A 14426-nucleotide genomic window follows, 5' to 3' on the forward strand; every position below is an offset into this window, starting at 1 on the left:
ACAGCTCAACCACTGATGGAGTAGTAAAAGTACTGTCATTGTGGAAGCATGATTGGGCACAGCCATATTGGCTAACAGTAGATGATGTGGCTGACCTACATCCAAGAGGCTGCCATCCACCTCCCAGCAAAAGTTTCTTCACAGACACTGCTTGTTCCAATGTGTCATTCATGTGATCCACTGAATCAGCAACACAGTGGAGGCAGAGTCACATGTCAGCCTCTGCTACATCTACAACCCTAAGCATTTCTCTGGAAGACTTATGGGAACATGCCTGTGCCTCCATGATGGCCTTAAACATACATTGAGTGGAACGGGAGCAGACACCTGGATCAGGTGGAGGACAGACTTCAGGCCTGTTTAGAAAACCCCCAACAACCCTTCTATGTGGCACCTCACCCACACTTTGGCTACAGCCAGAGTCAACAGGCATTGAAGCCGCAATGACCACACTTCCCTGATCGATTGTCTCACCTTCCACCTGTCCAAAATCTGAGGGCTCACTGAAATGGGTAGGCGTAGGCCTACTGGCTGGGTCCAGTGGAATTTCAGGGAATGGCTGTATGTCAACCTTAGTGTCAGATTCAAACCTCTGCACCCCCCGACTGTGCCTCTGTTTGGCCAACATCATCATCAGAGTCTGCTGATACTCTGACATCAGGTGGTAGAAGTCACACACTTCCACTGTCAGGGTCACCTATGATAATAAGAAACAAATATAAGAACAATTAATACCTACAGTACTATAGTCCAATATATGCTAACAAAATAGCAGTGATGCCACTATTAGACAGTACAGCTATACACACAATAGTCCTGAAATCAACATATTCACTAAAATATTTCTTTGAATTGCTCTTCAGTGCCGACATAAAAATGTTTGGATTACCATGTGCAGATGATGGTATGTTCCATATACTGGATGGTCCTGGAAGAAGTTAAGCAAAAGATAAGGACAACATCAGTACAATTAACAGCAACACAGGGGGTAATACTTTTTCCCCTTTTTATGTCCATTAACTATACTTTCAAAGAACCTGGATGACAAGGCCAACCTAAGCCCATGTGTAATCAATCAGAATGTGTTGTTAACTGCAACAATTTTCAATCCCCCTCAAAAGAAATTCTTGTGAAACAGAACAAACATATTTCTTTTAAATTGTTTTACTGTACATCAGTATTTAACAGCTGAGATACAAACACCTACCTGGAATCTCCTCCTGGGACATGCTTGGTGCCCCTGAAATAGTAGCACCAATGTCAAGGATGTGCACTTTCCTGGGAGCTGTCTGGATCCCTGACTGTGGACAGGAACTCTTCATTTGCTCTTAGTGGTGCCTCTGTAGTAGCCCCTCCAGTACCCATCTGATCACGGGCAACTGTAGCTGATCTCTTTTGTGCAGATGAGATCATGTCAGTGGCCCTGAGGCACACCTGATCATATGTCCTGCTGTGGCCAGCAACTGTATGCACATCTGCAACTATCTGCTACCACATTTGCATTCTGCCTGACATATTTCCATGTCCCCTCTCAAGCAAGAAGGCACCATGTTGCCTAAAAGCTTCCACAGTGACCTGATTTTTCAGGGTCAATGAAAGGCAGTTTTTGGGGACTGCAACAGAAGGATAATACACATAAGTATCACATAACTACAAAATAAGGGTTCCCAGATAAAGCAGAAATGGTAGCATTTCAGTATTACCCACTGGAGAAACATAAAACAGTCTAGAGATCTGAAATATGAACAGGCTGGATGCGAAAAAGGAAGAGTAACAATAACAACATATCCTTGTTTGCACCGTAACAGAAATGTAACTTTGCTCCCCCACCCCAAAAGAACAGGCAAATTACACATTTTGCTAACAAACTATCTGTGAAATGCTAAAAGTGCTGTCAAATGAACTGTCCCTGAACATGTCTACAGATTTAACACAGAAAATTACATTTTAAGGTATTAACAATTGTGTATACATGTGAAATACCCTGATAAACATGCCCATGCCACCAGTACACTTCTAACTAATGCATACAGATAAAAGTAGTAGCCTTTGCTAATCAAAATAAAACTATTTAACAGATTTTTCTTAATTACATTTCAGCATTTGTAGTATATAGCTAATAAAATGCAAGTCTCAAGTTCAGTAATCTTCTGTGCAGATATATCCCAAAGTAATAGCCTTTTTTCTGTGTTCTTCACATAAACAAGTCTTCTCACCTTCAGTTTCGCTATCTACATGGTTGCCTTTTTATGGGGTAGATTCAGGGCTGTCAGCACTGTGAATATGCAAATGAATTATGAACTCATTACATTTCCTGAATCCCAAATACTTGGCTTCAATACCAGGTGTACACATAGTGCAGGCACTCCCTCAGGTTTGTTTTAATGGATTTTAACTGTGAATGATTACTGGTAGGGAGAAAAACAACACAACAGTAATGCAGACTGCCCAACATCCAGTGAGTATGTCAGGTTAGACTTAAGTGTTAGATGTAATTTTTCCAAGGCTGGAAATGTAAGTAAGCAGTGCACACTTCACAGGTTCTGATCATTAACATCCAACCTCCCCCTTCATTTGTTGGCAACTGCATGTCATATTATTGCCATTTAATATCCTCACACATTCTAAGGGCAATGATATAGAATGGCTTACAGACTGCATGCCTCAGATTATTGGTCAGATAAGAGAAGAATGAGCAACAAACACAGAGAGGTAAGATAGAGCTGCATATTTGCAAACAGTTCTCATAACTGCTTGTTTCATCACTCAGTGCACTACATTCAAAGTTAATAAATGAACAAATAACTGTTATATGGTTTTATAGTACTGTAAATGATGTTGTAGTTGGTTGTATGCAGAATGATTTCAATTGCATGCTGCAAAAGAGTTTGTGTGGCAAAGAGATATAAAGCAAACTTACTGTGTTCTGAAGGTTCATTGGAGTGAGGTACTCAGTAATGGCAAAAAAATTCCTGTTAATACTAATGCCATAATGATTGGTCACATGACAGATTGCTCTGCCTGTCCAGACTGTTGTCATCTCACTGAGTGCCTGCCTAATTGCACACCCTCAGCAAACCTGACTTTGGCCACATGCGGCTTTGTAGACAGTTCACAATTCCTTTTAATGAAGTTGGAGTGACCCAGAAAAGGAATGGAGGAATGAGAAAGAGGGGGGGTACATAGTGGCTGCCCACCAGGTTACAGCTAAGCAGCCTGTTTGCCCACACTTTCCAGTTCATAGTAAACCACTTCAACAACCACTGTTTACAAGACTGTCATCAGGTTAAAACATCCAACTTGCTGTTATTTTAATAACAAACAAACTCTTTTTTAACCTCTCCCCACACAATTTTTAAATTAACACAAAACACATAATTATAGCAATGTTTCCAGATAAGGAGACAGACTGAGGTTAAATAAATCCAAAGTAATACCAGACAGGTATATCCCATCATCCAAAATCCAAACTGGATCCTTGTCAGCAAAGTCCTGAAGTTCAATCGCTCCAAAATCCAGCTAAGGAACAGCATACACTACTCTGTGGTTTAAACATTTATTGGTTGTGTCTAAAGCTGAATGATTAACAGCCCCTACCCTAGCTAACCTTAGAACAACTGAGGGCTCGACAACCAGCATGCTAGGGAAAATCTGCAGTTTCTCCACACGTTCTTTCAAAATGCAAAACAAAAAAACATTACAGATTATTTCTGCAATACATAGGTGAAGAAACGTATAAAGTTCTTCAGACCAAACATGTGTTCTTCTAGCTGCCTGGTAAACAAATGATTGTCCCAAGATCTTCACTCAAATGACACCTAAAAATCACAACAACTAAACCGGGGAAAGAGAATAATCACCATTAACAATCAATATAAAATAAACCGGCTCAGAAGGACCAATTTCTGGTTCTCTTAACTACTTCTACTGACCTGCCTTCAAAGACCAATTATGTCCCATCCTTAAATGAGACTAGCAACCTCACAAAGAAGACACTTAGAGAGGAAAGCCCTACCTATATATGTCCATGTCCCTGGGGCATAACTGAATACCATTTAGGAAATTAAAACATTGGACTGCTTGGATCACAAAATCAAGAAAGCTTCTGCAAGGTAATGAATCACCAAAGTGGACAAAGGAAGAGGATTGCAGTTCTGTCTAAAATCACTTGCTGACCCATCCTCACTTGATTTTTCTTGGAACACCCAATCACAATAAATACTGCATCTTAAAATGCTGCTCACATGTGACCCTTTAAAACCCATGAGGAGCTCACTAATGTGAATGGCCCCAGAATAAAGCCACATAAAAAGAGTAGACCAAAGAACATGCACAATAGTATAGATGCCTGCCGATATAGCCTTTAGCAAAAATCTGCCAAAGGGATGATGCCCAGCAGATCACATGCCCTGAATTCTGGTCCACTAAAAGCCTGCCCACTACCCAGTGCTTCTTGAAGTATTGAAGACCATAAATCTCCCTATGAAAAGGCTTAATGCAGTTAAGTGTACTCTCACTGTACTAAGAACTTCACCCCTTATCCAACTTAAAGTCATTTAATGCACTAAAATGGGGGGGGGTGAAGATGTCCTGTCAAGTATTGGCAAGTTACACCAACCTCTAAATGCTCTAATATCTACTTAAGCTCTACTGGTGTTTGAAGCCCAGGAATTCCACCAAAGGAGCTCAGCTATGCCTCATCAGTCAAACATAACTTATCTGGTATCCTTGTGGGCAAAGCTAATGTCACTGAGGCCAAATGCTGAAATTTGAGAAACTGCAAGAGTGAAATTATCAGCTAAAACATTGCAAAAACATGGAATGTCTGGCAATGAACAATATGTTAATGCATAGGCTATATGGCATAAGTTGTCTCAGCAGAGACTATACCCACATTGACTTGCATTATTTTTTGTTCAAGTGTTGTACCACTGCCATATTATCAGACCTGAAAATCACCTTCTTGCTCTGGGGGACACTTTGCCACACAATTGTGACAACCAAAACAGGCATCAGTTTTCTCCATTCTGGGGCTCAAGAAAATAGCCAAGGAGATGGGAAACATTGTCCATTAAAATATGCCCATATACAAACCCACCCAGAAGCTCAGTGAACAGTTGCAATGCACCATATATAACCCAGTCCTCCTGTCAAAATAACGTCCATTAAAGTATGTTAAAAATAAACACCACAAGTGGAGGTATGCATTTACTCTCATGGATGTTGTAACCCTTTCAGACTTCTTACATTCACCTAGCAGAAAGTTAGTCAAAGTTTTCATAAAAGTCATGCCCAGGTTCAGCACCCTACAGGCAAAATTCAAGAGGGACTCCATTCACCCTCACCTACAATCAAAAAGTCATGCAAATAAAGGACTACTTACTCCCAGCACTACTGAAGAGCTGAACAAAGGTGGTGCAAGCCACCATGCTCCCCATTGGCATGGCCATGTTAACGAAGAAAAAACTTCCAAAATACATTCCCAGAAGGTGCCAGTCCTTCAGGAGGACTGGGATAAGTGTGAACACTGATTCTATATCAATGTTAGCTAACCAGGGGTATTTAAATTGGAAAATAATAAGTTTAACATCATCTAAAGATGAATATTGAACGGTGATGTCCTTCTTGCTGATCCCATCATAGACAGATGACCACTCAGTGTAGGAAATGTAGTGAGTTAAGCCGAAATCACCCTCTGTTTTTTTTTTCACCACCAAACCTAATAAGGATATTCTAAACACATAAAAAGGAGAATAAAATGGACCTGCAATTCTTCCTTTAGACACTTCCCTGTAGTCTACTGTCTACTTGCTGTTGGTAGGTGGCATTTCTGAAAAAAGGACTGTAGCCTCCCCTGTGACCTCAAGACATCTATGTTAATAATTCAACAAAGAAAATATTCCCCAGAAGTAAAGAACAAGCCAAATACAGTGAAACACAAAAAAAAAAAAAAAAAAAAAAAAAAAAAAAAAAAAGTGCAACTAAACCAAACTTCCTTTGAATGAAAAATAAGTGTAATAACAAAGCCCATTCACTTTCCTAACTATAGGTTAAACATGTTTTATACATAAAAAATGGAAAAATGGCAAACGGAGAAGTGAAGTACTTAAAAGTTGGTTTAATAAAATTAATTGAAATAAATCACAAAGATTTCAAAAGTGCTTTTCGTCCAGTACTGTGACTGGACTTCTTCAGATACTAGTACATAGTTAATGATAGTGTTAAATACTTGCTCCACTTAGTCACATGACTATTGCATCAGTGCATTACAGTTAATTAGTAATCTAAATAAGTAATTGCTCCCAAAAAAACTATTACGTCCTAGAACTAATTAAACCCAATTTAAACCAGAGTATTGACAATACATAAATGGAATATTAAAAATACATATATAATGCTACTTACACGTACTAACATGGAATGTTATATATTAAATGTTGAATCTTAAATAACTTGTACTTTCTCTTATTCTTAAACCTACAAAGTCTTATAAATACAAATTTAAAAGTTTAAAAATAAAAGAAAAAATATATATTATTTTTAATGTAATAAACTTCTCAGTTTTAAAAAAGGTAAAATAGTGCAAGTTTCATTAATTCCTGGGAATTGATTAGCATTCAAGCGCAATTGCCATAGTAATTCAAGATATTCTAAAAATAATGAAGCAGGTCCCCCTTGAATGTTTTCACTCATTTGATCGATAACCCTAAACTTGAATTTATGATTAGGGCAATATTGAGTGTGTCTCGCCAGTGTGTTCTCTGTTTTAACTCTCCGAATGGCTTACAAGTGCTTGTAAATCCTTTCTTTGAGTTTTCTATCTGTTTTACCAATATAGAATACTGGGCAGAAAACACACTGGGCCTGGTGCACTACCATCCTACTATTAAAAAAGAGATGAAAGGCGTAAATCCAACGCTGAACGCCTGAATCAGGGAACAAAACTGTAGCAACCTCTGAATAAATCCAGCAACCAGCAAGTAAGCTCGCAAGATAAAACGATTTTATTAATTGTTTTAGTTGGCGCCAAATTTAGTATTTAAATCATGGAATTGTCATTGTTAATTGTTCTGATGAAGCCCACCATCCGTGGGTGAAAGCGCTTAACCTTGTCTTTGGTTTAATAAAATCACTACACTAAGTACAATCTTGGAGTTGACCTATTTAAGTAGCAGGGGGTGTTGGGGTGCAGGGGGGCTGCTTATACTTACAGAACAGTAATATAGTTTGTGTTTTATTTCTTTCTGTATGTACTTGTGCTGGAATATAGTAAGTGTTGGTATCCTGTGTATTTTCAGGATTTTGAGTTTTCAGGATTCTGAACTTTCAGGATTTTGGTCTCAGGATTTTGGTCTTCAGGATTTTGGGCTTTCAGGATTCTGTAGCACTCCTATATATATATATATATATATATATATATATATATATATATATATATATATATATATAGATATATATATATATATGGGTACTTTCAGCTGGCCTAGAAGAGAATCTCCAAAACAGTATAATAAACTAAAATGATGCAATACAAACTAATGAAATGAGCAAACATATGCAGAGAAGCAGAACATACAGTTTTCTACAACTGTAATTACAGAGTAATATGTACATATCTTCTTCTTCTTCTTCTTTTGGTTTTTCCCGGTTAGGGGTGCCACAGCAGATCACCTGTCCGCTCATGATTGGCAGTGGAGTGTTATGGTGTCGAGTTGTCAGCCCGGCGACCAACCTTCCACAGAAGGCACTGCCACGGCAGCTCACACCTAGGGCCAATTTAGAGTGTCGAGTCCACCTACAGCATGTCTTTGGGATGTGGGAGGAAACCGAGCACCCGGCGGAAACCCAAGTGACCACAGGGAGGACATGCAGACTCCGCACAGAAGGCACCCCAGCCGAAGATCGAACTGGGGAACTTCTTGCTGTGAGGTGGCAATGCTAACCGCTGCACCACCGCGGCTGTTGGTTTGAAATATATCTTTGTCAAACTTTTATTGCCCCTTAGTCAGAGGCATAAAACTCCTACTATGGTCATCTGTACATTTTCAACTTGTTTAAGCTGGCTTAACTGCAAAAGAAGAAGTTGACTTCAAACTACAGTACTGTGTTTAGGAATTTTCCAGCATTTGTTCATTTATAATGTGGTAACAAGCCATTTCTCTAGCATAATTTGTTTAATACACTTGCAGGAGAAGTTTGCTGAAACCAAACCGAAGGTAAAGCTCATTTCAGCACAGCTGAGGAAATGGATTGATGAATTTGAAGAGGATGTGGAAAAATATTTTCAAATTGCTGAAGACAAAGCTCTGGAAGATCTAAGACATCACGCTGCGAAGCTGGAAGGTTTGAATGAGCAGATCAGGTTTACCAAGGAAGAGATTAGAATTCATTGTCAATAAGCAACCAGGCCTTCAGTTCCTAAAAGTAAGTTGGCACCTGCTATGTTACCTACCTGCTATCTCCTGGGCAAACATATGTATTTACCATAGGCATAACAGCTTGTCATAAGAAAACTCTTCACTTACACCTGCATTTATTAATTTCATGCCCAAAGTTCACCTTTTATGACTCTTAACTGGCAACTTGTCAGTACTCTGAAGAAAACTGATCTCAGGGAATCAGTAACTGAATTTAAAAAGTGATTATATCTGTTTATCAGTTATGCTTGACACTGTACTTCTTGTAAAGATGTCCACATTACATTTATTTCTTATTGTCTCATTCAGTAGAACGTTATGACTTAATACTGTGTGTCCTGAGTTGTAGCTGAAAAGTGTCCTTAATGATCATCCCAACTACTCAGTTTAAAAATGAATAAGCAAGCAATAATGGTCATAGGGTGGGTATTATTGGGAAAATAGTGGTGGCAGGCCTCTCTGCCCCTGGAAGGTTCATTATATCTCTTATTACTCCCATGATTGTTCATAGGTTCATAGGTTCATAGGTTCATACTAGGCTATCTGCCCTAGGGCATTTATAAGCCTAGCCAGAATGTGTTTGGCTTTCGCCACCCATTTTAAATTTATTTTGCTATGCCCTTTTTCGAGGTTAGTATACTGTGCCTCTGTCTAATAGTGACACAGAAGTGATACCCGGGGTAAACCTATGATCTTCCATCCACTCATCAAGATTCCTCTTGAAGAGAGTCAATGAGGGACTCTGCCTAACCTGGACTGGGATTTTATTCCAGAGTGAAGGGAACCTCTGGGTTATGAATCTGCCCCTCCAGCATGTCCTATTTATTTCAGTGCTGAGGTTCAAGTCTCTCGTTAACGTAGCTCAATGGGATTTGGATTTTCTGAGGTGCAGCATGTCCATTAATTCCGGGTTGGACATGACTTTATACGTCAGGCACAAATCGCCTCTGAACAGGCGGTATGCCACTGAGTAGAGCTGGAGTTTCTTTAACCGGTCAGCATATGGCATCTGTTTGAGCAATTTGATCATCTTGGTGAGGTACTTTTGGGGTCTTTCCAGTTGCTGCAGGTGTCTGGTAAGGTACATCCCAAAAGGGGCATTGTACTCAATTATGGGCCTGATGAGGGATGAGTAAAGAGGCACGATGACCTCCCCTGATCCAGATGTGAATCCCTTCATGATTAGGTGGGCTATATAAAATGTTTTTCTAACCACTTTGGCCACATGGTTGTCAAATGAGAGATTGCTATCAACTTGGGTCCCCAGGTCCCTAATTACTTCTTCTGTACTTAATGGATTACCACCTATGTGGTAATTTGTGGAAAATGATTTAAAATAATTTTAAATTTTTAAAATGACTTCCTTTATTTTATTGTTATTATAAAAATTTAAAATGTTGAAAAAATAATAAAATTCCTTATATCCTAACTCTTTCGTCATTAAAATGTTTAAGCAAGAAAAATTCTATTTTTATTGGAAAAATAAAAATTCCCCCTAAAGGTTAAAATTTTTTCTTAAAACTTTTTTGTTCATTTTCAAAAGGTTTAAAGGGTTCCAACTAAGGGGTTCCTGCCATATTCTTAAGTAAAATTTGGTTTGGCTGCATTATTATTATTTGCATATGCATGCTTGGAGGTTTTCTGTTTTTGGGTTTTTGGAAACCCAAAAGTTTGGAATTTTGGGTTAAACCATTGTTATTTTTAAGGGTTTAAAATCAATGTCTGCCAATGGGGGGATTTTAAATTCCGGGGGGGCCCCTTTTATTAATTCCTCCAGAATTTGCCCTTTTAAAATTTTTCCATTCTTTTTTTTTAATTCTCAGCATTGCAAGGGGTTTTTCTTTTTTCACATCCTAAGGGGTTTACTTTTTATGTCAAAACAGATCCTTTAAAGGCTTTTTAATCCCAACTGTTATTTGTTTTTTAAAGGCCAATCAAGTTTACCTTTAAACCTGAAAATTTTGGTCTTTTTTGGTTAATTCTGGAATACAAAAGCTTTGATTAAATTTTGGGGGGGTTAATAATTTTAACAAGACTCCGGGATCTAAATTGAATCCCTTCAGGAAAGGTTGGGCCATTAAAATTTTTTACCCCTTGAAACGGGTTAAAATAAGGATTTATCAACAAGGTTCGAGTCTTTTTTTAAATTACCCTGTTTTTGGTTCCCCTATTGGTAATTGTGCCTTTGTTTTGGCCAGGGGATTAAATTTGCATTTGTTGGGAGGGCCATGTTAAACCATTGTTGTCTTCTTGGAGGCCCTTTGGGGAAGTGGGGGGGGGTTTGGTTTGGGTTTGGTTTGGGGTTGGTGGTTTTTTTGGTGTTGGGTTTGAAAGGGGTTTTGGTGGGTTGTGGTGTTGTGGGGGGGGGGGAGTCTATTTGGCCCACAAATTTAACCAGGTTCCCTTGGGAAGAACCTAGTTTTGGTTTAATTTAGTTACCCTTTTAAAAATTGGTGGGGATATTAAATCAAAAAACTTTTCATTTATCTAATGGTTTTTAACCTCTTGTAAATGGCGACTTTTAAAAGAATAACCGGAAGGGCGGGAAAACCCCTTTTACACAGAATACACTGTTGCTTCATGCATTAAAGGCACTTAAACCTAATGTTGATCCTGGGGACCACTAAACACCAGGAAATAACTCTGAAGATGTGGAACTGGAGGAACACTAATCACCAGGGTTACTTTATACAGCGTGCCTTAAAGGTACTTAATTAAATTAAAAAAAAAAAACAAGGTGCAGTGGGGAACCATTAGACACCATGAATACTACAAACAGTGTGCCTTAAAGGTGTTAAAAAGGATTCCAACACTGTACCCTCCCACAGAGGTATTCATCCTCTGCACCACCACTAGAGACCATGGATCTAGTATGAACAAAAACTAAGACACTGGGGGAAAAATAAATAACAAAGTTGAAAGACAGCTTTGAGCCTTGCACCCTGGTGATAGGAAACATCAGCATTAACCCACTGCAGTGCAGCAAGCATTTTTTAACACAAGGACCTGGGACATTTTTCAATGTCTGCAAAAATTTTTGAGTTACAAGAGAGATAGGAACATAAAGTTTACCTCTCAACTTACTGACGCACGAAACTTAGACAAAGACACACTATCTGGGATAGATTTTAATTATTCATCTTACAAAGATAGAAAGTCGCTGGAATAACAGCTTTTGCACTTGCATGCATTTACTGAAAGATATAAAATGAGAAACTCTAATGTCTATAGGTTCTTAGGTAAATACTAGGCTAACTGCTTTGAAGAGTCATTTTAAGTCTAGTCAGTAATTTGAGGTTAGAATCAAACCATGTACTTTGTGCCCATGAGGTGAAGACCTTATGTATTATACCAAACCCACCCTTTCATATTATTGATTGACTGTAATCATCTGCAAATTACTATGGACGGAAAAATAAAGACACTGAGGACATTCTGACAACACAGGGACAGCTATGAGGTATATGGTGTGTGTGTGTGTGTGTGTGTGTGTGTGTGTGTGTGTGTGTGTGTGTGTGTGTGTGTGTGTGTGTGTGTGTGTGTTTTCCTGTGTGCATGTATGTGTGAGACTGAATGGTGGGTGGAACCTTTGCTTACACAAGGCATCAAGCATCAGCATTATCTACCACAGGAAGTGCTGATTAGCACTTGTGGCAGTTAACAGTGATTCAGAGGCATGCAAATTAGCCAATAAAGAGGTATTTTCTTATTAGCATGTCTCTGAATCTGATGACAGTAAAGTCTTTCAGCTTTTCCCGGTTAGGGGTCACCACAGTGGAACTCCGGTCCGCTCATGATTGGCAGTGGATTTTACGGTGCCAAGTTGCCAGCCCAATGCCCAACCTTCAACGAAGGCATGCCCATACACGCTTGCATCTACATGTATGCCTTTACCATCACTTGACCCCCCTGGGAGGACATGCAGACTCCACACAGAAGGCGCTCCAGTAGAGAATCGAATGGGAGAACCTCTTGCTGTGAGGTGACAATGCTAACTGCTGCACCACCGCGGCTTATTCTGAATCAGAATCTGATGGCAGTGTATTGCAGAAACAAGGCTTTTTACTGCAGCACTTAACGCAAGAGTGGGGTTTTTTTTTTGAATCCTCAAGCATAAGATCCAAAACAATGTGGAAGACTGCAAAAACACAAACAACACCACCCCCCAAAAAAAAGCATAACCACCCACTACTGACGATATCATAGGCAAATTTTGTACCATTGTACCAAAACTGCAACAATAAATAGTAGAGCCCAACGCAAATTATAACCAACTTAATGTATGAAACAATAGATTAAGCTCTCTGCAAAAAATATAGAAAGTTATAACAAAAGCCACTCACTTCTCTTATTTTCTTAATTATGGTATTACTGTTGTTATTATTATTATTATTTATATAACCAGCTCCAAAACATGTTAAAAGAATGGCAGTGGCTCATTGCCATAGCAAACTACAGGAGTGACAGGGAGAAAATCATCAATTCTAAGAGGGAATCTAAACCCAAGCAAAAGCCTACAAATAGAGAACATTGCAAGTGTGGCTCTTGTCCTTCATAACTGCTGCAAAGTAAGCTAAAGCAAAATTAACAAAGACACTCATCTGACTAACTTTCCCTGACTTTTCTGAGTTTTTTTTTCAGGTAATGGTGTATGTAACTAGTACAACTCTCAATAGACTCGAAGGAGGCGGCCTGGCACTATTCTTACAAATATAATAACCATAACCCTTTATCTATTTCACAACTTTAATTTCATGCAGCTACTGCTGAAGGAACACTTCCCCATGACTGATAAGACAACTCAATGAGTTATTTAGTCTTGTCTCCTCTAAGTATACCAAACTGCAGAAAACATGTTATCTGCATTTACTTACACCTCATGCTATTAAAATGTAAATGACAGCCATACTGGTCATGGGCATATGGTTGCCATGGATATCTGAAGCTGATCCACCGAACTGATGGTGGAAACCCCAGTGAGTGGCAAATGTACAGCTCTACCACAGGTTGAAGACAGCGCACTCATGTGAGGCAGAGGGACCTGATGGTGTGCAGTGCAAACCTTGTATGACATCAGGTATAGTTCCGGATTCATTCGGTCACAAACTTATAGTGCCTTCACCCAAAATTCAAATTCTATCTTCACTGAACATTATCACCTCAAAGAAGTAATATACAACCACAGGTTCAGTAACATAAATGAATTCAGTTTGCTGTATGATGTTTGGCATGTCTTTTGACCCATAATTCCATATATACAGCATATAATAAAATCTGCAACAAGTTATTAACTTAAACCTACAGCTGTTTTTTCACAGAAAATGTCTCAAACCTTCAAAACTGTAGGCCATTCCTTTATACTTAATAAAGTAACAACCGTGAAGCAGCGGACTCATTTTTTAGTGGGAATTACCTGTAGATTATCACCCTGCTGGAAAACATTCATTCTCTAATCAGGGTGCTGATCTACAGGTCATCCATTCTCAAAGTGCAGAATGCACACATTTGAACTGTTTTAATGTCCTTGTATTTATTACTATTAGCCCATGCAATGTATAATAAATATATGGCCATAGGTTCATAGGTTCATAGGATGATACAAGGCTATTGGCCTGGAGGCCCTTATAAGCCTAACCAAGAATTTCACCCATGTTCCCTCAAAGCCAGCACCTGTTTCCCCTGTCCAGCAAGGACACAGGTGGGATTCCAGGGGAATAGTTTCTGTTTCCCATCCAGTCATCCAGGTTCCTCTTAAAGAGGACTAGAGAGGTACTCTGCTTGACGTGGAGAGGGAGTCTATTCCACAGATGTGGGAGTCTTTGTGTCACAAATCTATCCCACCAACAAGTTCTATTACTGTCATAGACCAGGTTAAGGCCTTGCATGTGGGTTGCAAAAGCGGAGTTTGTCTTACAGATATGCAGCAACTCCATCAAGGCTGGGTCTGAAATGGCCTTGTATGCCAGACACAGGTCACCTCTTGGCAGACTGTATGAGACTGAGTAGAGA

At 39.2% G+C, this 14426-nt stretch overlaps 1 protein-coding gene across 1 annotated transcript in view; it reads left to right on the top strand.

The window, feature by feature from the left end:
* The window catches only part of LOC122800446 (E3 ubiquitin/ISG15 ligase TRIM25-like), a 221875-nt gene that overhangs the window by 131060 nt on the left and 76389 nt on the right, over positions 1 to 14426 (top strand). Inside the window, exons 3-4 of the mRNA XM_044069891.1 lie at positions 8190 to 8391; positions 13059 to 13066. Of these exons, the coding sequence (XP_043925826.1) occupies positions 8190 to 8391; positions 13059 to 13066 (210 nt within the window). The remainder of the gene's footprint in view (positions 1 to 8189; positions 8392 to 13058; positions 13067 to 14426) is intronic.

Source organism: Protopterus annectens, chromosome 4.part0 (assembly GCF_019279795.1).
Source record: "Protopterus annectens isolate FY-2018-M chromosome 4.part0, PAN1.0, whole genome shotgun sequence".
In the NCBI taxonomy this organism is placed as follows: Eukaryota; Metazoa; Chordata; order Ceratodontiformes; family Protopteridae; genus Protopterus; species Protopterus annectens.